At 51.3% G+C, this 25,691-nt stretch overlaps 1 protein-coding gene across 6 annotated transcripts in view; it reads left to right on the top strand.

Annotated features, from left to right (window-relative positions):
• The window catches only part of SLCO2B1 (solute carrier organic anion transporter family member 2B1), a 53,162-nt gene extending 34,441 nt beyond the window's left edge, over nucleotides 1-18,721 (top strand). For 5 of the 6 annotated variants that reach the window (XM_036859782.1, XM_036859777.1, XM_036859781.1 and 2 more), the window contains 7 exons: nucleotides 370-472; nucleotides 4,706-5,063; nucleotides 7,182-7,347; nucleotides 12,178-12,341; nucleotides 13,740-13,804; nucleotides 14,128-14,248; nucleotides 15,268-18,721. In XM_036859782.1, coding sequence (XP_036715677.1) covers nucleotides 370-472; nucleotides 4,706-5,063; nucleotides 7,182-7,347; nucleotides 12,178-12,341; nucleotides 13,740-13,804; nucleotides 14,128-14,248; nucleotides 15,268-15,448 — 1,158 coding nt within the window. In that variant the 3' untranslated portion in view covers nucleotides 15,449-18,721. The remainder of the gene's footprint in view (nucleotides 1-369; nucleotides 473-4,705; nucleotides 5,064-7,181; nucleotides 7,348-12,177; nucleotides 12,342-13,739; nucleotides 13,805-14,127; nucleotides 14,249-15,267) is intronic. The other variant, XM_036859778.1, reaches the window with a different exon arrangement.
• Nucleotides 18,722-25,691: the final 6,970 nt, after the last annotated feature.

Below are 25,691 nucleotides of genomic sequence, written 5' to 3'. Positions count from 1 at the left end.
GTGCAGGCAATTAGTGACCTTGACAGAGGCAATGACAGTAGTAAGGACTCTATTGGTTGTTTATTCATGATGATGTTGGTGATGTGAATGGGGGTGATATTTAAGGTGATGGGAATAATGATGATGATGGTGGCTACGGTGGGAATTTTCATGGTAATGTTGGTTATTACGATGTTAATAATGGTGATGACAGAGTGCAACCGTTGGAATTTCATCCATTTTTTCAAAAATCACTTAAGTATCTACAGGGCCAAGAACAAATGGGACACTGCTGGCAGTGACAGACCCCCGCCCTCTCCTCTCCCAGACCTCCCTTCCCCAGCCCATAGCATCTCTGAGCAGACTGCCCTTGGCCATGTGTCTTCCCAGGGTGAGGACGCCTCCTCCGAGCGGAGCCCTGGGGAGTCCCCAGAGAAGAAGGATGGCCTAGCCCAGATTGCCCCAGACTTGACTGTGATCCAGTTTATCAAAGGTAAGTGAGCTGAGGCCAGAGGTGGGGCCAGAGGGGCACATGGGACTGTACAGAATCCAGCCCTTCCTGCCTTTCTTGAATCACGTTCCACATGTACAGGCCCTTCCTGAGCACCATATATTCCTTGTCAGTCTTCGCTCAAAGGGTCCCCTTTGCCTGGAGCATCATTTTTTATCGCTACCTGTTAAAATCTTTCTTGTTCCTCTAGGTCAAACCACTCTGTCCTTCCCCCAGCCTGGTTCTCTCTCCTCTCGGCTCTCCGAACCTCAGGACTCCTGTGTCAGCTCAGATCTGTACTGTCCAACCCTTCTACCAAGCAGTGAGCTCCTGAGGGTCAGGGCCTGTGCTGGCTCATCTGTGACCCTTCTTCTCCTCCCACCGTGGAGCCTGCAAACAGGAGGCTCTCAGTAAATATTTATTTTTTTTAAAGTCCTTGGCTGTGGCATAGGCGAAAGGAGCTCTGGGCTGAAGTCCAGAAATCTGGGCTTTTGTCCTGGGCCCTTGTTCCTCTCTGGGCCTCAGTTTCTCCATCTGTACAGTGAGAGGTGAGATCCATGTCACTCTGACCCTGAGACTATGAACTAAATTGATCAATAACCAGGGTCCATGTTGTGACCACGCCATCCTTTCTAAAGAGTCTGATCCCACAAACACTGAGTGCCTGTGGTGTGCCAGAGCACTGGACAGCAAGTCAGAAGACCTGGTTTAGAGGCTTGCCCCTGACACTGACCAGCGGACAATCTTTTAGAAGTTACTTTCCTCCTCTAACCAGAGTTTCCTCATCTGAAAGATTGGGTCAGTAATCCTTGCTCTGCCTCTCTCAAGGACTGCTAGGAGACTCAAATGGGATGATGAATGGAAGGTCCTTTATATGGATTAAAAAACTGTGCTTGTATTGATATGATACAATTATTCTTTCAGTCATCACCCCTGCCCTCCTGTTATAATTCTGACCATATCCCAGGACAGTAAATTGAGTTGCCTGTGGTTTAGGAGGGTGATAACCGCAGGGTTTGCTGGAACCACCCGCCATCCCCAAGGAATTTTGCAATAGGAAGTTAATTAGGCTCACTTCTTGGGGCCTAAGTTTTGATGCTGGGGTGCCAGTGATCTAGCCCCTGGTTCTCCAGTACTCTCAGGGACAAGAGGCTGGGCCTAGAGGCAGGGGCTTAGACTCCCTAACCTCAGGTCACCCCCAGCTGCTAGAAGGCCCTAGTGTGCTGTTCCATGGAAGAGCTTGTTAATCGTTGCTTTGGCTTCAGCCCAGAGGAAAGCTGGGGCCAGTTGCTGAAACTGGATCCTGGAGCAGGTGTCCTGGGCCACATTATCTCTGATGGTTTCAGCTCCTACAGGATCCTAGGGGAGGCCAAGGCACGGCCGGCACAGGCCCTGTGGCTGGTCAGCCACCCTGGCTTCTGGGCTTTCTGCTGAGCTCCAGAGGTGCCAGTCTGATCCAAAGGCTTGGCCTTGACCACCTAGGACCAGTGGGGAGGCAGAGGGAGGAGGAAACATGGTCTTTCTGCTGGAGGAGTCCTAAACTCAGGGGAAGACAGTCTCTGAGCTAAGGAAAGGCTATCTGATGGGGGAGACATAGTCCCTGAGCTGGGAGAGGCCCTGTTTGATGGGAGAAACACAGGTCCCTGTCTGATGGAGGGCACACAGTCCCTCGCTGAATGGAGGGAGAACTTGTCTTGTCTAATAGAGGAGACCTGGCTTCTTTGCTGGAGGAGGCCCCTGTCTGATAAGGGAGACATAGTCTCTCAGTGGACAGAGGCCCTGGCTTGTCTGATGGGAGGAGACATTGTGCTGACCTAAGGGGAGCCCCTGTCTAGTGGGAAAGAAAGTCTCTGAGCTAGAGACAGCCCTGGAGTTCCCCTTCAGGCATCCTTATCTAAACTAAAGGCATAGCCCTGCCCTCCAGAAATTTTCCATCTGTTCTAGGGGCAGGTTGCAGATGCTGAAGAGAGATAGAGAATGGGGACAAAGTGTACTGCAGTGATGAGCACAGGAGAATGGGATGGAAACAGTCCATGAGATGGAGCCCTCTAGAGTCAGGCAGCCAGAGGCACAGGAACGCAGGATGGGGTGGGAGTGGAGGGATAGAAGGGACAACGACCCTTACACGAGCAGCCAGGAAGCTCCCAGCAACTCCTGGCCTGGCCCAGACCTTCCTAGATGAACTTGGGCGAGTCCCTGCCCTCTCTTGGCCCTACCTGCATCACCCGTACAGCTTGGGCCAAGCCCAGGCTACTCCTCGCCAGGACAGCTCAAGGAGGGAGGGAAGCTGGAGCAGCTCGCTGGGGTGAAGGCCCGGCGTCACTCCCTCCCCACTCCCAGTGCCGCTGAGTGCACTGCGTGTGTGCCAAGGAACTGAGGGCAGGAGGAAGGCCTGGGACAGGAAGAGGGGGAATTCCACAGCCCCAGCTCCCAGCCACCCCGCCCAACAAAACAGTTCTTGGCCAGGCCCAGGGGGCTAGGGAACCAGCTGGCTCGGCTCTGGCCATGCTCTGAGGACAGACAGAAACTCCCTGGCCCTGCAGCTGCAGGGACAGAAGGGAGCCACGCCCTCACCCCCACTCAGCCCAGAGGAGCCCATGGCCATCTCCCCCCACCAGCCCAGCCTGGCAAGTGTTTAAAGCTCCTCTGATGCCTCTTCTTTTTTTTTTTTATTTATTTATTTATTTTTTATTGGCTGTGTTGGGTCTTCGCTGCTGCACTCGGGCTTTTGTCTATTTGCAATGAGCGGGGGCTACTTTTCATTGTGGTGCCCGGGCTTCTCATTGCGGTGGCTTCTCTTGTTGCAGAGCACTGTCTCTAGGCGTGCGGGCTTCAGTAGTTGTGGCACGTGGGCTCAGTAGTTATGGCTCGCGAGCTCCAGAGCGCAGGCTCAGCAGCTGTGGCGCGCAGGCTCAGTTGCTCCGCAGCATGTGGGATCTTCCCGGAGCGGGGATCGAACCCGTGTCCCCTGCATTGGCAGGCAGATTCTTAATCACTGCATCACCAGGGAAGCCCCGATGCCTCTTCTTAGAAAGGCCTTTCCTCCTCTCTCCCTCACACCTTATGTCTAACTTCATCTCGCCTCCTGAGGGCAGAAACACGTCTTTCTCTTTTGTTGTTGGTGGAGAGAGAGTCCCACAAAGCCTCTGGTCCATCACCTCGGCTGCCCCTGCTGATGAAGGCCCTGAAACCCAGAGTTCGGAACCAACCCAATGTCATGTGCCCTTCAGTTTAGCAGATTTGCAAGGAGGGAGACCTGTACACAGGCATTGGTTTAGGAGGCAGCAAGGGAGGGGAGGGCTTCAAAGCCAGAGCCGTCTCATCTGTTCTTGTTTCCATGCTTTTGCCCCAGCTGTGCCCCTGTAGGAATTCCTTCCCCTCCACCTCTCCAGATCCTCTCGTTCTTCAGACCCTACCTCTGTCCTACCTCCAAGAAGCTGCCCAGCACCAGGCCTGCTCAGCTTCCACCTTCTCCGGAGGTTTTAGATTCTGCTCCAACATTTTGCTATTTGATCACCTATTAAGCTGTATGTCCATTCATTCATTCTCTCATTCATTCATTCTCTCACTCATTCCATAAGTATTTTTTGAGTGCCTACCATATACCCTGGGCTCTGGAGATTCAGCAATTGACGCAACAGATAAAAATCCCTGCTCTAAATGAAGCTTACATTCTGGTGGGGTGACAGTAAAATGGCTAAATGAGTAAAATGTGTAGTATGTTAGGTAAAGTGCTGTGGAGAAACATAAACTAGGAATGGGGAAATCAGGGGAGTGGGTGCTGTCCCATGTTGGGGACACAGAAGGGAAGACAAAGGCCTGGGTTGGCTTGGAAAGAGCTATTGCAGGACAGGATGGAAAGGACTGAGTGGGGGTAAAAATGAGATGAATAAGTAGAACAGAAGATATGAGATGGGATGAGATGAATGAGATAGACTCAAATGGGATGGTATAGAAGGGAACTACATGGAATCGCATTTTGAGTAGAACTGAGTGGAAGGAAATGCAATTGAATAAACTGCAGTCTAACTCAATGGAATGCAAAGCAACCAAATTTCAAAGATGGAATATTATTAAATGGAAAGGACTCAAATGTAATGGGATGGAACTGAATGCAACAGAATTAAGTGGAATGAGATGGGATGGAAGGAATGGAACAAACTGAACAGGCAGGATGGGACGGAAACGCATGGCATGGCCGGCCCACTCTGACCGTCCCTCCCCTCACCCCAACAGTCTTTCCCAGGGTCATGCTGCGGACCCTGCGCCACCCCATCTTCCTGCTGGTGGTCCTGTCCCAGGTGTGCATGTCGTCCATGGTGGCAGGCATGGCCACCTTCCTGCCCAAGTTCCTGGAGCGCCAGTTCTCCGTCACAGCATCCTATGCCAACTTGCTCATAGGCTGCCTCACCATCCCGTTGGCCATCGTGGGCATCGTGGTGGGGGGCATCCTGGTCAAGCGCCTCCGCCTGGGCCCCATGCACTGCGGCACCCTTTGCCTGCTGGGGGCTCTGTTTTGCCTGCTTCTCAGCACGCCCCTCTTCTTCATGGGCTGCTCTACCCACCAGATTGCAGGCATCAACCACCAGCCTGGGTGAGTATGTGCAAGAGCCTGTGAGTAAAAGCTGCAGGAGGGTGCCAGGGACACGGGAGGGGGTGGCCCAGATAAGGCCAGGTCAGTGGGGCGCCCCCCCCACCTCAAATCTCCCCTCCCCTCCCCTCCCCTGCCCGCTTGGCTCAGTTGTGAACAGTGGGACTTGTCTCCTGAAGGCTCCAGTGAAGGTGTCAGGCACCACTAGGTAGGGATGGGACTTCGTGGGCAGGACAGCTCAGGCCGGCCTGGGGCGGGGTGGAAGATGAGGCAGGGCAAAGCCACTTGTGTGGACGGCACAGGTAAGAAGGCCCCTATCAGGAGTGCTGCAGAGGGGACTTATGCCCTGGGAAGGAGTTGGCCTGGAGACTTCAGAGATCCTTGGTCCTTAGAGGCTGGGAGCTAAAATTCTGCTGTTCCATGACCCTAAAATTCCAGAGATCTTTTCCACATCTGTGGGGCAGCACCTGCCTCTACCCTCCAGGGGGAAAGCCTCTGATGCCTGTCTCCCTTCTCCTTCCCCCACCCCGCCCACAGCCCCCCACAGACACAGACCCTCTCCCGCAGGGACCATCTTGGAGAGAGTGTTGCAAGTTCCATTGCTGCCTCTTCTCTGGAATGATTTTGTTTTTCCTGGGAAACTGCTCCAGGCTTAGGTTAGCCCAACACCCAGCTAGAATCCCCCAACTTGCTCTGTTCTCTCCTCTCCCTTGGCATCTCCTCCCTCCACCCAGGGGCCAACTTTCCACACCCGGGGCTCCTTCTGTGTGACTACAGGGGCCTCAGCCCAGAAATGCTCAGCCCTTGCCCCTTCTGTCCCAGCTCCCACCTTGCCGACCTCTCCCCCATCTCCCTTCCCTCTCCCCTCCTTACCTGTCCCTTCTCCTTTTCCCAAAGGTCCAGGGTGGGTCCTTCTGTCTGCAGAGCCTTGTTCTAGGCACCGAGGTGGGGCTTCAGCCAGGCCCTCATGAAGCCCCTGGTCTGAGGAGGGAGCCAGGACCTTTTCATGATTTTTAGAGTAAAAAGTAAATGAATATTTTACCACAATTTTTAAAAAAAGCAAATGGGAAAAAGTGAGCCTACCTCACATGCCCCATTTGTCTCTTCTTCTGAAGCCTCTCACCTTGACCCTGACATCTCATCTCATCCAGGTTCTCATCTATATTCTTGCAATTTATTCAGCTTTGGGTTATAATTCATTGAAGAAGCCTTTGGGGACCAACTGAACAAACTGAGAATTTCTCATACTCCAGCACAACTAATGGTACCAACAGCTGCTGAGAACTAAGGGTCTCCTACACGTCCAGCTCCTCCCATATTCCGTATTATTAAACCCTCACGGGATCTCTGGGATGGGTCCTACCATTATCCCCATTTCACAGATGACGATAGCAAGGCTCAGAGAGGTGGAGTCGCCTCTCTTCTGATCTCCTGCCCCTGGGCCTCCCTGGCCCCACTCAGACTAGAGCGGAGTCACTCCTGGGACTTGGGGGCAGGCCCCCAGAAGGGAGTCAGGTGGGTCTAAAATGTGCCCTAGACAGTGAACAGGGCAGTGAGAGTGAGGGAAAGGTCGTGAGACTGCAGGATGGCGACGGGAAGGGGAACCTGCAGAGCTGACAGAGAAACTGAGGCCAGAGAGAGGCAGGAACATGTTGGAGATCCCACAACTACTCAGGTTCCCTGACTGGGCCCCTCACATACAGTTCTAATTTGCCCAGAAAAGGAAGCAATCCAGCTCATTGAGATAAAGGCACTTTTCATCTGAGCCTAAATTCTGAGAAAAATTTATCTTATGTTCCCTAAAAGAAAGTGTCACTGAGGAACAGAGATGTTTGCAGAAGCAGCGCAAAGACTTGTAGGGTCTTGGGGCTGGAAGGGGGTCTCAGAGCCTCTGGTCCAGACTCTGCTCCCCACTTCTCCCATTGGAGGCCTCCTGCAGCTTCCACTGCAAGGGGCTCACCGTTGCCTGTCATGGAGCAGCTCTGACAGTGAAAAACCTCTGCGTGGAGCTGAAATCTCTGACCATGGCCGTCAGGGGAGGTTTCAGGGCTGAGGGAGCCCTGGCTCGTGGCCTGAGGGAGGGAGAGCCAGGCCAACCTTGCCGGCCTTCTCTCCCACCAGTGGCCAGCCTGGGCTGGAGCTATTTCCAGGCTGCACGGAAGCCTGCTCCTGCCCGTCAGACGACTTTAACCCTGTCTGTGACTCCAGCGCTCGTGTGGAGTACCTCACGCCCTGCCACGCAGGCTGCGCAAGCCGGGTAGTCCACGAGGCTCCGGACAAAAGCCAGGTGGGTCAGGCCTCTGGCCGCTCCCTCTGCCTCCCACGGGCTCTGCCCTCCCCACCTCTGTGCGCCTGCCCCGCTCCCAGCTCTGAATGGTCTCACTCTGGCTCTTCTCTCTGTCTGTGTCTTCTGTCTCCTTCTGCTGGCAGATGTAGAACTTTATTCTTTCAATAAGTTTCATTGCCAGCCTGGGCCCAGCCATGTGCCAGGGCTCAGAGCGCAGAGGTGAACCAGATCTGGCCCCAGCTGTCCATGCAGGGGAGGTGCAGAAGGAAGTAACTCAGGAATTCCAGGGGTGGTGATAGGCAGGAGAGGTGGTCCCCACAAGTACAGACAAGGATGCAAGGAAATTCATCCCACCTGGGAGGGTCCCAAAAGGCCTCACGGGACGTGGCATGTGTGCTGGATCTTCAAGCGTGGGCAGGCAAACTAGGGAAGGGCTTTCCAGGCAGGGAGGGCACATCACATGGTATACACACACACTCACACACACACACACACACACACACACACACACACACACACACAGATACAGTGTTTCAAGAAACTGCAAAGAAATTATTGGAGCAGAAGCATAAGGGTTCATGGAGGGAAAGCAAAGCCCAGACAAGGAAGGGCCTTGAATGCCAGGCCACGAGTGGGGCCTTTATCTGGAGACCAACGGAGACTTGGATGGGTTTTAAGCAGGGGAGTGACAGGGTCAGACCTGTGTCTGATCACATTTGAGGCCTTAGTGCGGAGGAAGGTGAACAGAATGCAGGCCAGGAGACAGGGAGACCAGTGGGGAGGCTGGAGCAATGAGCCCATTCAGTCAGTCAGTCAGTCAACAAACCTTCGTGGAGCCTCTCCTTTGTGCCAGGCCCTGTGCTGGAGGCTGAGGACAGACCCAGAGCCAAGGGTCCCTGCTGTCAAGGAGCTCCCGGGGGTGGGGTTGTGGGGGAGAGGAGGAGTGGGCAGCGTAACTAACAACAGTGCGTTCTACGTGAATCTTAGAAGTACCACCAAGACCAGCTGTTTCCTCCTCTGCTTTCCTCTCATCGCCCCCAAAGGACAAGTGGGGACAATGCTCACCTTCCTCAGGGCCCCCAGGCTGGAATAAAGCATGTGTGTGGGTATGGTGTCAGGCTGGTTGTTATGACAACGCCTCCCTCTCTCCGGAGACCCCCACTCCCATCATGCGGAACCCCTGCCGTTGTGTCCTGCTGGGCATCCGCATCTAAGCCCAAGACTCCTACAGGGAGAGACCTGGGCCCCACGGGCTGGCGCAGAGTAAAGCACCTGGTTGATGATATTTCAGAAACCAGCCAGGCGCCACCTGAGCTGTGTAAACTGTTTGCATTTGGAATAATCGCAATCCAGGCTTTCGAGCCTCCTAGCACTTACTGTCCTGACTTGGTTTGATCTTCCTGAGACCCTTCCAAAGTCCCCCAGGCCCTGGCAGCTGGGGTTGGATCCCCGAGGCAACAGCGAACTCCTGTGGATGGGGGCCTGTGAGCACTGAGGCCAGGCCACCTGGTTCAAATCCCTGTTCTGCCTCTAACTGTCTCTGTTACCTTAGGCGAGTTTTTTAATCTGTGCCTCAGTTTCCTGGTCTGTGAAATGGAGGTGATAGTATTGAGTGCCTACTATATACCAGGCACTGTGCTAATGTTTTACCCTGATAAATTCATTAAGTGAAGAGCCACATGACATAATCCATGAAAAGCACTCAGCACAGTGCCTGAGGAATTTTAAGCATGCAGTAATCACACTTCTATTATGCCCATTATACAGATGGGGAATGGAGGCCCAGGAGAGGACCAGGCATTGCCCAAAGTTTTTTTTTTTTTTAATTTTATTTATTTATTTTTGGCTGAGTTGGGTCTTTTGTTGCTGCACGCTGGCTTTCTCTAGTTGCGGCGAGCGGGGGCTACTCTTCACTGTGGTGCGTGGGCTTCTCATTGCGGTGGCTTCTCTTGTTGCGGAGCACGGGCTCTAGGCGCATGGGCTTCAGTAGTTGTGGCACGTGGGCTCAGTAGTTGTGGCGCACGGGCTTAGTTGCTCCGCGGCATGTGGGATCTTCCCAGAGCAGGGCTCGAACCCGTGTCCCCTGCATTGGCAGGCGGATTCTTAACCACTGCGCCACCAGGGCAGCCCTGTCCAAAGTTTTAATGCCGGAGCTGGGACTAGAGCTGAGGGCTCTGGTCTCTGAGCCCAGCCCCCTCTCCAGTGCATCCTCAGAGGTTGTGTTGGGTATAGTATTTGGAGGAGGGTGTAGCTGAGTCCTGGTCAGCACTCACGAACTGTCACCCTGGCCTGGAATTGTCTGTTGGCAAGCCTGCCTCCTCAGGACGACCTGAGCTACTCAGCCCAGAGATGGATCAGTCAGTGTCCAGCACAGCTGCGCTCAGTAACAATTTATGAATGAGTAAGGGCCCAGGGGAAAGATTGGAGACCTGGATGGCTGGCAGCATCTAGGGCTCAGGGGGTGGGGTCCTAGGGAGTGAGAATCAGAGGCAGCTGGAGAGATTAAAGTCATTCATAACACAAACTTCCTGCCATGGAATTAGATGAATATGAATGAAGGGCTGGGAAAACCCCAAGAGAAAGGCCTCTAGCTTTTTTATCTCTCCCAGCAACCTTCTGCCTCCAGAAAAAAGAACAGGATAATTCTCTTCCAATAACCTGGCCTTGGCATATTTCTCCACTTACCTGTCCCTTTATTGTATCTCCGACCCAGTGGATTGCTCAGCCCGTGGTGAAGGTCCAAACAGTGTGTGCTCAGGGGGGCAGGCACATGTGGCAGCATAGCCTTGTCGTGCAATGGATGGAGCACCCAAACACCCAAGCTGGAATCCTAGGTCTCCAATCTCTCCTCTCTCTCTCTGTCTCTGTCTCTCTCTCTCCCCGTCTCTTTCTCTCTCACCTTGCCCTAATTCCACCTTCTAAATATCTCTCAAATCAAAACCCTTTTCTCCATCCCCCTTCCCCTCCCTCCTGCCTCTTTACCAGCCTCCCCAGTCAGGTCCATCCTCTTGCATCAGCCAGAGCAGCTTTTGTGCTATCAGGTCTTGTCTCTCCATGCTTAAAATCTTTCCAAGGCTCCCAGCATCCATCTCAGGGCTTCCCAGCCCTTTTCACATTGGGAAGAGTCTAAAGCTGCCAAAGCTGGAGGTGAAAGGCCCAGAGAGTTCCAGCTGCCCGGAGTTCACCAGGTCACCCCGAGGGCTGATGGGTTCCCTGCACGCCTGTCGCTCAGCTGAGGCCGAGGTCTCTGGGGCACACTGGTTGGGAAACTGTGATCTAGGGGCAGAAAAGAAAAGCCAGGCTCAGCTTTGCTCCTGTTGAGGCGTCTGAGGACACTGGTGGTCTAGACCAATTCTGAAAGAATCTGGGGGTTTTCCAGGCCACCTTGGGGCTGGGAATGAGGGTTGAAATCAAACGTGAGCCTGAGGACATTTCATTGCACTTTAGAAAAGGGTCAGCTTTTCCTCATTCTTCAGCCTTTGGTGGGGCCCCAGTTTTCCAGGCGTCTCCTATTAGACTTTTCACCTGGCAGGAAGGAGGGCTAGGACTTGTCCTCTGGCCCTGTAGCCCCCAGCCTCAGAAAGCTGTGCTCCATTGCACAAGGTTCTGCAAACACCTGGCGGCCAAACCTTGTTTCAGGCTTCTGCTCGCCTCTCTGGGTTTGCCTCACTTAGTACTGAACCTGAGTATTTTTTCCTTCCTGCCAGCTCATAGATGCTCTCAGGACATTGTTTTCATTGTTTTATTTTATCCATCATTTTAGATTGCTGTCAGCAGGATGACTGACAGGGCACCTAGTCCATGCTGCTTCTGGAAACAGCAGTCATGTTCTCTTTCGTGTCCAGCGTTCTTCACAGTGTGGCCCCAGCACACACACACCCCACCCCCATGCAAAGAGAAGGCAGAGAAGGCCTCCCCTCTGCCTTCTCTTTGCATGCATTCTGCTCCCGACAGAAGGAAAGATTTGCTGGCTTTTTTCATGCCACTGTGATTTTACATTTAGCTTTCCCTCTGCTCATTCCAATTTTCCTCTTGGTGAACTCCTATTCATTCCTTAAGACCCAAATCCAACACCCCTCTTTGGTGAAGTCTTCCTTGCGCCTCCCTTACCTGCTGAACCAAGACTCCCACTGATGCTATCTGCCCCTCTCCATCCTGTGCTTGAATCTCTCCTTGAGAATCCACTCTAGAATCCAGTGCCCTGGAAGACCTCAGTAAAGCGGGAAGGGGGAACACTGAACTGGAAAATCTGAATTCCTTCCTCAAAACACTTTGTTGCTTTAATTCCTTGTACAGACAGTCAGGAATTTGGAACATTCTGACATCACCAGGTGAAAGAATGAGTGAGTGTATGTGGTGTGTGAGTGTGTGTGAGTATATAAGTGCGTGAGCATGTGTGTGGGGTGTGAGTGTGAGTATGTTTGACAGTACGTGTGTGTATATGTAGTGAGTGTGTGTGAGTGTACGTATGTGTATGAGAGTGTGAGTACATAGGTATGTGTGTGTGTGTGTGTGTGTGTGTGTGTGCTATGTTGGGAGTGACTCTCTTCTAGTTCCCTCTCCCTGTTCTCTTTTCCACATCCCCTCTCCCCACAGCCTCAGCCTGGGCTCAGCCCACTTGTGTGCAAACAGCCTGTGTCCAGGTACTTGTCAGGCTGCTCAAGCCATCCTGACTCAGCCAAAGGGTCAGAAATCCCAGCATCCAGCCAGCTCTGCCCCAGTTTGTGTGTGTCTATGGGTCTCTCATAAGCCTCCTGGGGCCTCACCCCTTGGCCAGCTGCTTGTCCTTAGAGGTTCCTGAAGGCTCTTCTTCCCCCCTCCCCACCCTAGGTCTTCTACACCAACTGCAGCTGCGTGGTAGGGGGCGGCCCCGTGCCAGCAGGCTCCTGCGACTCAGCCTGCAGCCACCTGGTGCTGCCCTTCATGATCCTGGTCAGCCTGGGTGCAGCACTGGCTAGTGTCACCCACACGCCCTCCTTCATGCTCATCCTAAGGTGAAAGCAGGGGCGTGCTGGAACCAGTGGATACCAAGAGGTTCCTAACCACAGGCAGGATAAGGGATCCTGAGGGAGGTGTTCAAAGAAGGAGGTGTCCTGGGCCCCCAAAGCAGACCAGGCTCTCACTGTCCTGTCTTCATCCTCATGGCAACTGCTGAGATGAAGTTTTCTCCCCATCTTACAGATAAGAAAACTGAGGCTCAGAGAAATTCAGGAGCTAGCCCCAGGTCATGTAGCAAGTTTTCGGTGGAATAGTACTGATGCCAAGGCCCAGAGCCCAGACCCTACTTTCCCCAGAGGAGGAGAGGCCACACCTAAGCCCCTGCCCTGGCCTCCAGTCTCAGTGAGGAGGAAGTGGGGGAGCGTCACCTGACTCTCCACCCCACCCGACCTGCAGTGAGCTGGTCACAGGTGGTGCATCTAGAAATCCAAACCCCATCCGTGTGGTCTACGACTCTTCCACTTCAAGTCAACAAGCACTAAGTGCCCACTGTGGACCCAGCCTGTGCTGAGCACTGCCTCTTGGTCCAAGATCTTTCTGGCCGTTGTCCTGAGGGTGCCTGCTGGGACTGACAAATTGTCACCTGAGGCCATAAGAGGACCTCAGAGCAGGATAATTCCAAATTTTCATTATGCTGGGATTATTTTATTCCCCATCTGTTTTCTAGAAAATTAGAAGGGGGATGGAGCCCCTTACAATATTAGAAGGCATGTAGATCCATAAAACAGGCTGGCTGCAAGAGCAAAAGCAGAGGAGTCAGATGCCCCAGCAGGCAGGCTGATTAAGAGAAGTTCACGCAGGCAGTGTACGGCACAAATTCCAACCCTTGACAGCCATCAGCCGTGGGGTCTTGGCCAAGTCACTCAACCTGTCTAAATATCTGTTAGTTTCCTTACCTGTAAAATGGGCCTAATGCTATACCTACCATATGGGGGGGACGTGGGTGGCGCAGTACAGAATAACTGAGCCGTAGTAAGCACTCCACAAATGCCAACTGCTGGGATTACTTAGGAAGAGGAGCCAGTGATTGCCAGGGCACCCCAGGCTGAGACATCATAGTGATCAGGGAAGTTAAACGGTGTGTCTGGCTGCCCAGCTCCAGGTTTTGCCAAGTGTAGGAGGAAGGGGAGAATTTGGTGGGACCAGGGGGTGGGGAGAGAGGGGTGTCTGTGACCGGCAACACAGGGAGGTCAGCACAAGGCCCTGATGGTCAGCGGGTATAGCCGGGACCCGGCTCTGCAGGTTGAAGGGAGTGTGGAGCCTGAGCCATGCTCCCCAAGAACCTCAGACTGGGGGCAGGCTGGTGCTGGGTGGTGGGAGAGAAGGGGATGGTGAGAGCCCCTTGAAGGCTGGAACCCTCTCAATCCTCATGTCACCCTGTCCCTGCTTGTTAGGGGAGTGAAGAAAGAAGACAAGACTCTGGCTGTGGGGATCCAGTTCATGCTCCTGAGAGTTTTGGGTAAAGAATGTGCTGGGGACCACTGGTCCAAGGCCTGGGGGGCACAGGGATGAGTGGGGCCCGGTCCCTGACCTTAGGGTTCACTGGCCCACAGGGTCACAGATCTGACCTAGGTACCCTGGAGGGGGGTGCGCAAGCAGCTAAACAGCCCATCAGGGAGACTGCACCCAATACCAGGGTAAGGGGTGGGCTTGAAGGCTGAAGACTTAATGGGCCAAGAGGCCCTCGGTGCCTCAGAGCCCTGAAGAGTTATATATGCCAGGGAGTGGGCAGGGGAGGTACCGGGGTGCTGGGTTCCATTGTCCCCTGAACACCTCCTCCAGCCTGGATGCCCAGCCCCGTGATCCACGGCAGTGCCATTGACACCACCTGTGTGTACTGGGCCCAGAGCTGTGGGCGTCGGGCCGTCTGCCACTACTATGACCACGACCTGCTTCGAAACCGGTGAGACCGGGGGTAGGGGCTACCAGGGGGCTGTGAGAAAGCTTCTGGAAACACTCTTGGGGTCCCAGGCAGGCCACCAGCAGGGAGGGGAGGTCCACTGGCGTCCACCTGCAAGGTGACCGGTGCTCTATGCAGTGCTGGTCTCACCAGTCCTGCAAGCTAGACCTTGTCTCCCCCTTTGATGGATGAGGAAAGTGAGATTTAAGTAAGTGGCCCAAAGTCACACAGCTGATAACTGGCAAAGCTGGGCCTGACCAGTCTGTGCTGGCTGAGTGAGGGGAGAATCAGGGGAGCGGCCCAGCTGTGAGAGAAACAGGGAGTTGGGGTGGGTTAGGAAGATGGCTCTATCTAGGACATAGGAGGCCTAGGATGCAGGCCCAGCTCTGCCTCCCTCATGGCGAGACCTGCCTTTTTGGGGACTTAATCTTCCCATCCATACAATGGGGAGCCTAAAGGAACCTGAAGGCAGAGAGGCTGCAGGCCCTGGGATGGATGGGCAGCTGGGGGGAGGGACTTACTAGCAGAGCTGGGAGCAGAGAGCTGTTCGCTTCCAGCTCTGAGGAGTGCATGGTTCCAGGAGGGCTTCCTAGAGGAGGAAAAGTCAAGAGGAGTCTTGGTGAATTAGACAAACAGGAGGGGGAATCCTCCTTCTCTTGTGGCAAGCGATGTGATCCAGAGTTGCACCTGTCAGGCCCCCTGAGCCCTTAGAGAGACCCAGAGGGAGGCAGGGCCAGCCCAGGCCACAAGGCAGTCAGCACAGGGCAGGGAGAATGCCCAGGCTTCTTTGGAGCCTTTTCCCCCTTCCAAGGAAGGACCCCCATGGGGGTAAATTCTAGGGGTTCCCAGCCAAGGCCATGGTGACAGGGTCCACTGTCCTGGGGCTGGAGGCCTATCCCCGCCTCAACGTCTCCAGCTACATAATGGGTGATGATTTCTGACGCCACTCTGCTTCCAGCCCAAGCACATCCAAGCCCTGAACGGGGCGGTCCTGAGTTCAAGGGTCACTTGCTCTTTCCCAGGTTCATCGGCCTCCAGTTCTTCTTCAAGACAGGCTCTCTGGCCTGTTTCGCCTTGATTTTGGCCATCCTAAGGCAGCAGGACAAAGAGGAGGGGACCAAGGCGACCATACCCAACTCTGGCCTACAGCAGCAGCTGTTAGCGTCAGGGGCAAAGAAGGAGCCTGAGGAATCCAGAGTGTGAGCTGTCCCAGGGCCCCGTTCTGGCCAGGACCGGCAGCCACGGCGAGTACGTCCTCTGGGCCCTTTGCCTGAGATTGGGGGTTGGGAGCCCTGTTTTCCAATTATGAGTCCTCCACTAACTTGCCGTGTGGCTTTGAGCAAGCCACTGACCCTTTCTGGGCCTTTGTTTGCTCACCTGAACCAAAGAGTTACTTGCGGGTTTGTTGTGTTGGCCACTTCTGAAGCTTGAGGGTCTTCCCCCTCTTCTCCCCCAGCCACACGGGCTGACCTGAAACCAGGCTTTCCTGGGTGGAAGGACTGCGTATCTTTCCCCCAGGGCCCGAGGATAGAGCAGTGGACAATAGTAGGCCAGGCTGCCCCGCGTACTGGGTCCTGGCCCTGCTCTGCTGCTCACCTGGAGCACCTTCTCTGAGCCTCAGCCTCCCAGCCTCCATCTCTGTCAGGTGGAAATGAACTTGTCAGCTTTCAGGCCCCTTCAGCTGCGACCATCTGTGTGGCCAGGACAGACTCAGGTCTCCTCCCCAGCCCCGCTCAGCCTGGACTTGGGGCCAGTACAGCCTCTGTTGAGAAGTGTCCATTTGGCGCCCCCTGGAGGCAGAGCCCTGAGCTTTGGGGAGACGCCCTGGGGAGGGAACTGGTCCCACTCACGACATCCAGGCTAGGCAGGGCCTTCAGGAAACCTGGTGTGAGGGCCCCAGGGGCCTTGGCTGTGCAGGGAGACTCACTCTCTGGAGTCAGGAAATCCCGGCCCTTGCCCTCAGGCAGCCACAGTCTGGGCGAGGCCTATTCTCTGCCTGGTGGAGACGGAGACCCAGGTCCCAAAGACCAAACACACTCAGCATAGACTCACTGGTACCCATGCATTGCCAAGATTTCACACATTTGACCTGGGCCCACCAAAGCCACTTTTTGACTTCTGTGACTAGTAGAATCCTAATTTCACCATTTCCTCCCAGGTGCGTGATTCTATGTCACCTGGGGTTGTGTAGACAATGTCTGGTTCTGTGACACCCACATTTTGGGGTAACATCTGGTTCTCTGTGATGCCTGGATTGGCGTAAGAACCTGTTCTTTGTGATGCCCAGGCTTGTGATCTGGAAGCAATAATGCGTGGCTCTGCGTAATAAGTGGGTCTATGGGATGCTTGGGTCTGAACAGACAAGTCCTTGTCTGTGTCAGGCCCTGTCTTGCCTTGTCTTGTTTTATGGCTAATCTTATCCGGCCTGATTATCTCCCTGGGACAGGGAGAGAGTTTCCCAATCTGCTTCCAGCCCAGTCTGGTTGCTTGGGAGGCAAGAGACAGGGAGTCATCAGCAGGAGCTTCCCAGATCTGTGTCCAGCCCCTGTGCTGTGGGCCAGGGGAGAAGCTGGGGCTTTGGGGGCACACGTGGCTCTGGCCCTCTGCTCAGCTCTTGGTGTCAGGGCTTTGAGGCTATGCCACATGAAAGAAGAGGGAGGTACAAAAGTTCTAATTCCCATTTTTGTTCTGCTGGTTGATACCTTTAAATGTCTAACAAATATCTGAGCCTGTATTTATCAGTGCCAAGAGTTTCAGAGTCTCTTCCAACAAGAAGAGGCTGTTTGTATGTCCATCTTCCTCCTCCTTCCCTCTCATTTCCCAGGTTTTGCAGAAATAATCTGGAATTATAGATATAGCTTATTATTAAATTTGTTCTTGCATAATGTGTCTCTGTTACAAAAATCCTTTCTTCCAAACTGTATTAAGGTCTGCAATAACCAGATTATTTCCAGTTATTTAGATTTAAGTTTTACTGGATTCATTGCTCACCGTTATTTCTCGTATATTACATCTTCCCCTACCTGTATATCCCGGTCTAATTTTTGTTCAGCTTGACTACTTCCTCTAGTAATGGTTTCAGAAGGGGAATAAGGTCACAAGGCTTTCCAAGTCCTCACCTGTCCAAACGGCCATTCAGGTTTTACAGAAGAGAAGATGGTTCAGGAAGGATAAGCAACTTGCCCAAGATCACACAAAGTAAATGCCAGAGCCAGGATTAGATCTAGATTTTGTGGGAACTGACGCTTATACAATTTGGGGAGTCCTCTTTAAGAAAAAGAACACAAAATTAGGGAAGAAGGTGAATATTTACTTAGAATGAAAAAAGAAGTCAAAACAAATACATCTCACAATTCAGAAAAATAGCATAAGATTTTTTACTAACTGCTGTGCGTACCTCCAAAATTCTCCCCCTAATGGTTGGAAATATTTTCTAAAGACTAGCTTCTGGTTCTATACATTTCAAACCTGTTTCTCCTCTATTGCCCATATACTTCCAGGGCCAGGCAGGAGAAAACACTTTCATGTCACAAGATGACCTCTGGATATGACACCTTGATGTCACAATGCCAAATGAGTCGGACTGTGGGTAGGATGATTCCTAGAAGCCATTCTCTGTACAGAGGTAGCTAGCAATGATTTATCTATTCATAGAGGTGACTGAGAACCACATAACTATATCCCAATGAATCCAAATTAAATTGATCCCCAACTCCACTCCCCCTTAGCCATATTCCAGAAATGCCCATGCCAACTGCTTCACATAAAGGGAAACTGGGACACAAGGAAACTTGGAGTGGAAAGAACTAGCAATCTTGACCCATAGTGGTGAGAGTGTCTACCTTTGCAAATTTCCTGAGAACTTGACAACAGGAACATATTGCTGAAGCCTCTCCCTGGGCCTGGGTAGAGGCCGTGGTGCTCAAGCAGCCATAGCTTCATGCTAGTCTACCTCTGGGTTGAGCTGAGATTCGAAGAAGACGAGGTGCTTGTGCTTAAAATCATCCAGGCTGGTCAGGGAGGAGACTCCAGGAGTAATCACAAGAGAGACGAGGGGCTGAGAGCCAGGGGTGGAACAGGTAAGGGCCAGCGACTTCCCAGGGATTCAGGGGGTCCAGGGAGCAGCCCTCTTCCCTGACATGGCCTCTGGCCAATGGGAAGCCGCAAGCAATTACACCTGTGAGCTCACTTTCTTCTCACCCTGTCCCTGAGAGTTGGAGGAGAGGCATTAAGTCTCCTACTAGATGCTATGGTGGTAAAATCCAGCAGAGAACAGGCCTGGAACCAGAATGAAGATCCTGACACCTGGCCCGGAGCTCCTTTAGGCTGTAGACTCATGCTGCAAAGTTGCAGGGCAAGCAGATGCCAGGGGGCCAGGAGCCATGACTGGAGCACAAATAAACGAGGAGCAAGAACTGGGACTTCCCTGGTGGCACAGTGGTTGAGAATCCGCCTGCCAGTGCAGGGAACACGGGTTCAATCCCTGGTCCGGGAAGATCCCACATGCCGCGGAGTAACTAAGCCCGTGCGCCACAACTACTGAGCCTGTGCTCTAGATCCTGTGAGCCACAGCTACTGAGGCCGCATGCTGCAACTACTGAAGCCCACGCACCTAGAGCCCGTGCCCTGCAGCAAGAGAAGCCACCGCAATGAGAAACCCGCGCGCTGCAATGAAGTGTAACCCGTTTGTCGCAACTAGAGAAAGCCCATGCGCAACAACGAAGACCCAACACAGCCAAAATAAATAAATAAAATACATAAAAAAATAAAAATGAAAAGAATCTGCCTGACAAGGCAGGGGATACGGGTTCGAGCCCTGGTCCGGGAAGATCCCACATGCCGCGGAGCAACTAAGCCTGTGCTCCACGACTACTGAGCCTGCGCGCCACAACTACCGAAGCCCGCGTGCCTAGAGCCCGTGCTCCGCAACAAGAGAAGCTACTGCAATGAGAAGCCTGCACACCGCAACGAAGAGTAGCCCCTGCTCACCGCAACTAGAGAAAGCCCGCGCGCAGCAACGAAGACCCAACACAGCCAAAAATAAATAAATAAATTTATTAAAAAAAGAAAGAACCCACGGCACCCTTGCCATTCTTTAGACATGTTGAATTCTTTCCCCCTAACAAGCCCCTACATGTGCTCTTCCCTCTACCCAGTTGGCCTTCTTCACATCCCCACCCCATTGTTTGTCTCTCCATCCCGCTTCATGAAGTCCTTCCCAAACTTCCAGACCCAGCTCAAAGGCCACCACCTCCAGGGACGCAGCATGGTATAGGCAACGGGAGTGGGTGGCAACCACCTTAGGGAATCCCATAAAAGATATAGACTCTCCATTAAAAATGCACACAAACTTATACACAACTGTGCCTCTGATTTCAGAGGTTGGGGACCATTTGAAGCCTGGCTGTAGACCTCCAGTGGAGTGGAGTAAAAAGAACAGAGTTTTAGAGTCAGTCAGATTTGGGTTCAAATCTAGACTCTGCCACTGATTCACGGTGTGACCCCAAACAAGATTTAACTTCTTTGCCTCTCAGTTTCTTCACCTGTAAAGTGAGGTTGATCATTCCTGTCTCCCAGAAGGTATGAAGACAAAATAATGATAACATACTCATTCACAGGCAGTGTACCTAATGATCAATATTTGTAAGTTTCCTTCCCCTTCCCCTGTTCCTGAAAGGAGCACATGGGGGTGGAGTTGGGAGTGGGCAGTAAGGACAGGGAGAAGGCACCCCTGAGGGGAGGCACCACCCTCGCTCTGCCCTGCCCTGGCTGCAGCTCTGCTTGTCCCCTAATCTCTCTGCCACTGTCAGCCAGGGCTCAGCCTGCCCAGTCTTATCTCCCCCCACAGCCAGCCTGGGACAGCTTTTCTCAGCCGGATTTACATTTTTATTGATTTTCTTTCTCCCTTCCAGAGCAGTCCCTTCCTTCTCTTTCCCCTTTTGCTATAAAATGGGCTAATCCTGGAAGCAGCAGTTCTGGTGCTGGCCAAGAAGTGATGGTTCAAGGATAGATTCATTCACCATTCATTCATTTATTTATTCAAACACCCAATCAACCAACAAATCTCATGGCTGCTCTATGCCCCTGTGCTGGCATGGCTGGGGACACAGCCATGGGTCCAGTACAGGAAACTCCCAGTATAAGCAGACAAGCTGACAAATAGTAATAAAAGCATGATTAGTCATATAGGAGAGGGAAGAAGAGGAAGCCATGTATTCTTCCTGGGGTCACCATGGAAGGCTTTCCAGAAAAGGTTAAATCAGAGCTGGCCTTAAAGATTAGGCAGGAAATCCCCAGGTAGAAAAGATGCAAATAGACATGAGAAACAATGGTATGAGCAAAGATAGGAAGGCACAAGAGAGCAGAGTGTGTCTGAGATATGGTACAAGAGCGATGTGGTTGGGATGTACTGCATGTGCAGGGCCATCAGGAGAGAGAGGAGAGCTGAGGCTGGATGTACCAGTGAGGACCAAGCCTTGAGTTCCAGCTGAAGGCTTTGGATGTCTTCCTGAGGGCAAAGAGGTGCCCTTGAAGCATTGACTGATGGATTATTCGATTGACTGGTTATTTCAAGCAGGGAGTGACATGACAAGATTTGTGTTTTAGAAAGGCTGCAGGCTGCACCCTGGGAGCTTTGAATGGAAAAGGGAAGCTGGAGGCCAAGAGCTCAGGCTGGAGACTGGTGCTTAATCAAGAGAAGAAGTAGGAGACCTTGAACCAGGTCATCCTTGAAGTGGGGACATCTAAGATGAGTCTTGAAAGATGAGTAGGACCATACCAAGTGGAGAAGTTGGGAACAGTGTCCAGGGAGAAGAAACTACACAGATAAAAACTCAGCATACAGAGAGCTCCTGGCAAGCTTGGGAATTTTCCACTAGTTCGGCAGGGCTACAGTGTGGTCTAAGAGAAAGGTCATGGTGAAGGATGTAGCTGAAGAAATGGGTCAGGGCCCTCAGTTTCGCTCAGTATTCTCTGTCTCCTGAACCTAGACTCAAGTGGGAGAGAAGAGGGAGCACTGGCCACTGTGTGGAGCTGCCTCCCTTGAAGACTGAGAGAGGCTTTCCGTGATCACAGCACTACATTTTACAAAGTCCCTTCACACTTGATCCTCATGGCTTCCTGATGAGGAATGTAGAACAAGGACTACTGGCCCCATAGAGTGGATAAATAAACTGAAGCCTAGAAAACTACAGGAACTTGTCCAAGGTTGCTCAAGAGCTCAGGTATCCCCCTTTTAAAGCTCCAGTGTTTTTTCTAATAAACTTACTTGTCCCTGAATCACATACACACAATAGATGTAGTAGCTACTAACTAATGTGATTGGAATGGAAAAAAAGCATACAAAAACACATCAGAGTAAGAGATCTCCTCCTGTCCTCAATTCCTCAACCTTCACGCTGGAGCTGGAGACATTCCAGCTGAGAAAACCAGGTTCCCTCTGCTTTGGAATCCAATAGACATGAGGACAAATCCCAGCTCTGTCACTTTCCAGGTGTGGGAAGTCAACTGCATTCATCTCAGCCTTAATTTTCTCATCTGAAAAATGGGAGAAACAAACCCTATCTTTCATAGAGTTGTTATGAGGACTTAATGTGGTAATGTAAGACTATAGTAGTTAACTATTGCTGAGTAACAAATTACCCCAAAACTTAGCAGCTTAAAACAACAAATATTTATTATCTCACACAATTTCTGAGGATCAAGAACCCAGAATTGGGCTAACTGAGAGATTCTGGCTCAGGATGTCTCATGAGGTTGCAGTCAAGTGTCAGCCAGGGATGCAGTCATCAGAAGGCTCAACTGGGGCTGGAGGATCCACTTCCAAGCTCCCTCTGTGGTTGCTGTCAGGCTTCCATTCTTTGCTGGCAGTTGGTAAAAAGTTTCAGTTCCTTTCTACACAAACTTCTCCACAAGACTGCTTATGACATGGCGGCTAACTTTCCCTAAATGAATGATCCAAGAAAGAGAATCTACCAAGATGGAAACCACTGTATCTTTTATAATCTAACCTTGGAAGTGACAAACCTTTATTTTTACCATATTCTTTTGGTCACACAGACTAAGCTTGGTACATTGTGGGGCAGGAACACAAAAGGGTGTGGATACCAGGAGGTGTGGATCTTTGGGAGCCATTTGGAAGCAGGCTACCACAAGTGTCCAGAACAGTGCCTGGCACCCAATAGGTACTTATTCATTAGTAGCTGCTATTATTCTCCCTGTGCTCACAGACTAGCTGGGAAGACAAGATTTGGACATGAAAAGAGAGAGCTTGGCAAAGTAGACTGCAACTTGAATTGGGCAATGCTCAATCACATGATGGAAGAGGGTCTGCAGGACAAAGGGATGGAAATAAGGGAAGGCCACCTGGTGGAGGTGGAGCTGAGAGGGGAGGCTAATTCAGCGAGGAGACAGAGGGTGAGTGTGGCACACACTATTTGTTGCCTTCCCGCAGCCAATCTCCTTTTCCTCTTTCCAGTAGCAAGGTGCCCAGCCACAAGGATGATCCAAGCCCTTCAAGGAAAAGCCTTCCTCTTTGCCAGTGAATAGTCTAAGAGTAGACATGTGACTTTATTTTGGTCAGTGAGATATAAGGGAATGGTCTTCTTGGAAAGCTCCCCTCTTGGATAAGAGTGGCATGAGAGAAGATCCTTTGTCTCCCATGCCCTTTCTTCCTGCTTGGGAGGACATGGTACTTGGTACCACATCAGCCATTTTGTGATCACAAGGGGAGTCTCTCTCAAGGCTTAGAATGGGAAAAACCTGGGTCATCAGAGACATAACCAGACATATTCCAGTTGAATAACCAGACCAACCCTGGCTCCACCTTCCTCTGGCTTCCTTGTTAAGGAAATAAAAGGTTAAACCATCAGGTTTTTTCTTACTTGCATTCTAACTGATTCAGTGAGCAAAGCATTCCAGTTCCCTCTGGGGTTTTTTCCTTTTCCGCAGGAAGGTAGAGTGAAACTGTGGAACAGGAAAGGGCCCTTGGCTGGGAGGCAGGAGTCCTTGGTCTAACCCCAGCTCTGCCTCTGAGTTGCTCTGTGATCTTGAGCAACTCCCTGCCCCTCTGGGCCTCCAATAATCATAGGTAATATTTATTGACTGCTTGCTGTGTGCCAAGCACTCTGCTAAGAGCTTCCCTTGCATTATCTCATTCAATCCTCACATCAACTCTGCTATGTCAATATTATTATTCTCCTTATTTTATAGATAAGGAGACTGAGGCCCAGAGATATGAGGTAATTTGCCCAAGGTTACATAGCAAGTTAGTGCTGGATCTCTGGATTCTGAATTCATGCTCATCTTTCTCTAAAGCCCAGGCTCCTGACCATAATGCTATACTGCTTGGTGGTAAAAGGATGTCTCTGGACAAAATGACCTCTAAGGGCCTTTCCAGCTCAAATATTCTTTGACTGGCTGTCCCATTTCTAGCTACATGATGAACAAACTAGCTTATCCTAGAGAAGAAAGAAATAAGGACTGTCTTTAGCCATCTGAAAAGCTGTCATATGAGTGGGAGATTAGACATACTCAGTGTAGCTCAGAGGACGTGAACTGGACAAGTGCGGGGGCACTACCAGGAGATAGAATGCAGCTTATATAAGGGAGAGCTTTCTAGCTTCCATTCAGCAGGGATAGGGGTATGCACAAAGGCAATGGCTCCCCTGTCATGACACTTACACAAGCCTGTGTTAGATAAACATTTGTCAGAAGTACTGCATTGAGTAGGAACAGGATTGAACAGCTTAAAACTTGTGGTAGGAATTAAAGAGGATAATATACTCTAGTACATTCTAATACTCCTAGCACCATAACTGATACAAATAGAGGGAGTCAATAAATTGCTCTTTCTTTTCCTTTTTGACACTGAGACTCTTGGATTTTAAGATTCTCTAATATGGATTTTTGGCCCTTTGGCTGTAATATGCCACAGTTCTATAATTTCAACACATTGTGATTCTGCCCTGCTAAGATGCTATGATTTTAATACTCTAACTTTCCATGATTGTGTGGCTCTGGAAGCCGAGCAGTCTATGATTTTGTAATTTAATAGTCTCTAGCTTTAACAATCCAAGATTCAATAAAGTGTCTCTCACCAGCTCTAGAAATATGAGGGAGTGGCTCTATATGCTGTGCTTCACTGGCCTGGACACACATTGGGCTACCACCTCTGCTCATGTTATCATTCCACTGCCTTCCCCCACCCCAGCCTCAGTCTCTCCATACCAAAAACCCCTCCTCCCTGATTCCTACCCCATCTTCACTCCACACCTACAAAGTAGGTATATTCACTCTCTATCTGCTGGTGATTTTTCATTAACTAGGAACCTTCTCTGTGTCCAGGCTTGTGCTTATTCCAAAAGGGATATAAGAGAATGAGAAGGTATGGTTGTAATTCTCAGGGGGCCTAGGATCTAAGGACTCAAGTCCCTTGCTTTTGTTTAAGTTCAACTCAAAGTTTCCTCTACTGGAAAACCTTCCTTGACTGACACTAAATATCTAGCACCAGTAACCTTAATCACAAATGTGAAGATCTGACTTCTTTGATTGATTATAGTGCACATTTTAATTTATCTGTTTATCATGTTTTCCAGATTATAACTGAGATTCCCTCATAAATTAAAAGCATGTCTCTTCAACCAAACTGAGAGCTTTGTAGAGGAAGACCATGTCTTCCCCATCAGACTGGAGGCTCCATGTAGACATGGTCCATACCTCCCTTATATAATACTTGAGCTAGAGTTAAAAGCAAAGTGATGTTTCTCCACCAGATTAATAAATACCCAATGGTAAGTTCATTTCTCTGCAATGGACTGAGGATTTTATAAAAGCAGAAGCTACATCTCGCCTTAATATGGGGAATCTCCAAAGGCCAAGGGCTGAGCTTCCACTCATGCTGGGGGCATCTCCTTGAGATCAAAGGGTCTAGGGTTCTCCCTTCTCTTTCTATTTCTTTAATCCTAGCTCAGGACTCTAGCCTGAAGAAGAGATATTTTCTCTAAATCAGATAGACAAATGAAAAAGAGAAGATTAAGAACTCAAGCCTCTCCCCCAACAAGTACAGACCCTGTCTTGCTCTATCCTGGGCCATCTCCTAAGAGCTGCCATCCCTCTGCCCAAACTGGGCCCCTCCCAGCCACTCGAGCAGCAAGTGAAGATGTCAGCACCTTGGACAGCGCCCAACCCATTACAGGACTTGTAGCCAGCGGAAGCCAAGCTCTCCAACTCCCTTAGCCTCTGGGTGATGAATTGCCTTGTTTCTCAATTTGATTAAAGCCCAGTAGATAACCAGAGCCCCTTGTTCCTTTCTCTTTTCTCTTCCTGATGAACATAATCAACTCCATCAGGCTGGGAATACTTGCTCTTAAATACTACCTACCCAGCCCCGGCCTAGGCGTGAATCAGGGACACACTGCCAAGACACTTGGAAGACTCACACGTTTTT

This window comes from Balaenoptera musculus, chromosome 8 (assembly GCF_009873245.2).
Source record: "Balaenoptera musculus isolate JJ_BM4_2016_0621 chromosome 8, mBalMus1.pri.v3, whole genome shotgun sequence".
NCBI classification, from domain to species: Eukaryota; Metazoa; Chordata; class Mammalia; order Artiodactyla; family Balaenopteridae; genus Balaenoptera; species Balaenoptera musculus.
The sequence above is the reverse complement of the archived record's forward strand: the minus strand, read 5'-3'. Positions and strand labels throughout refer to the sequence as shown.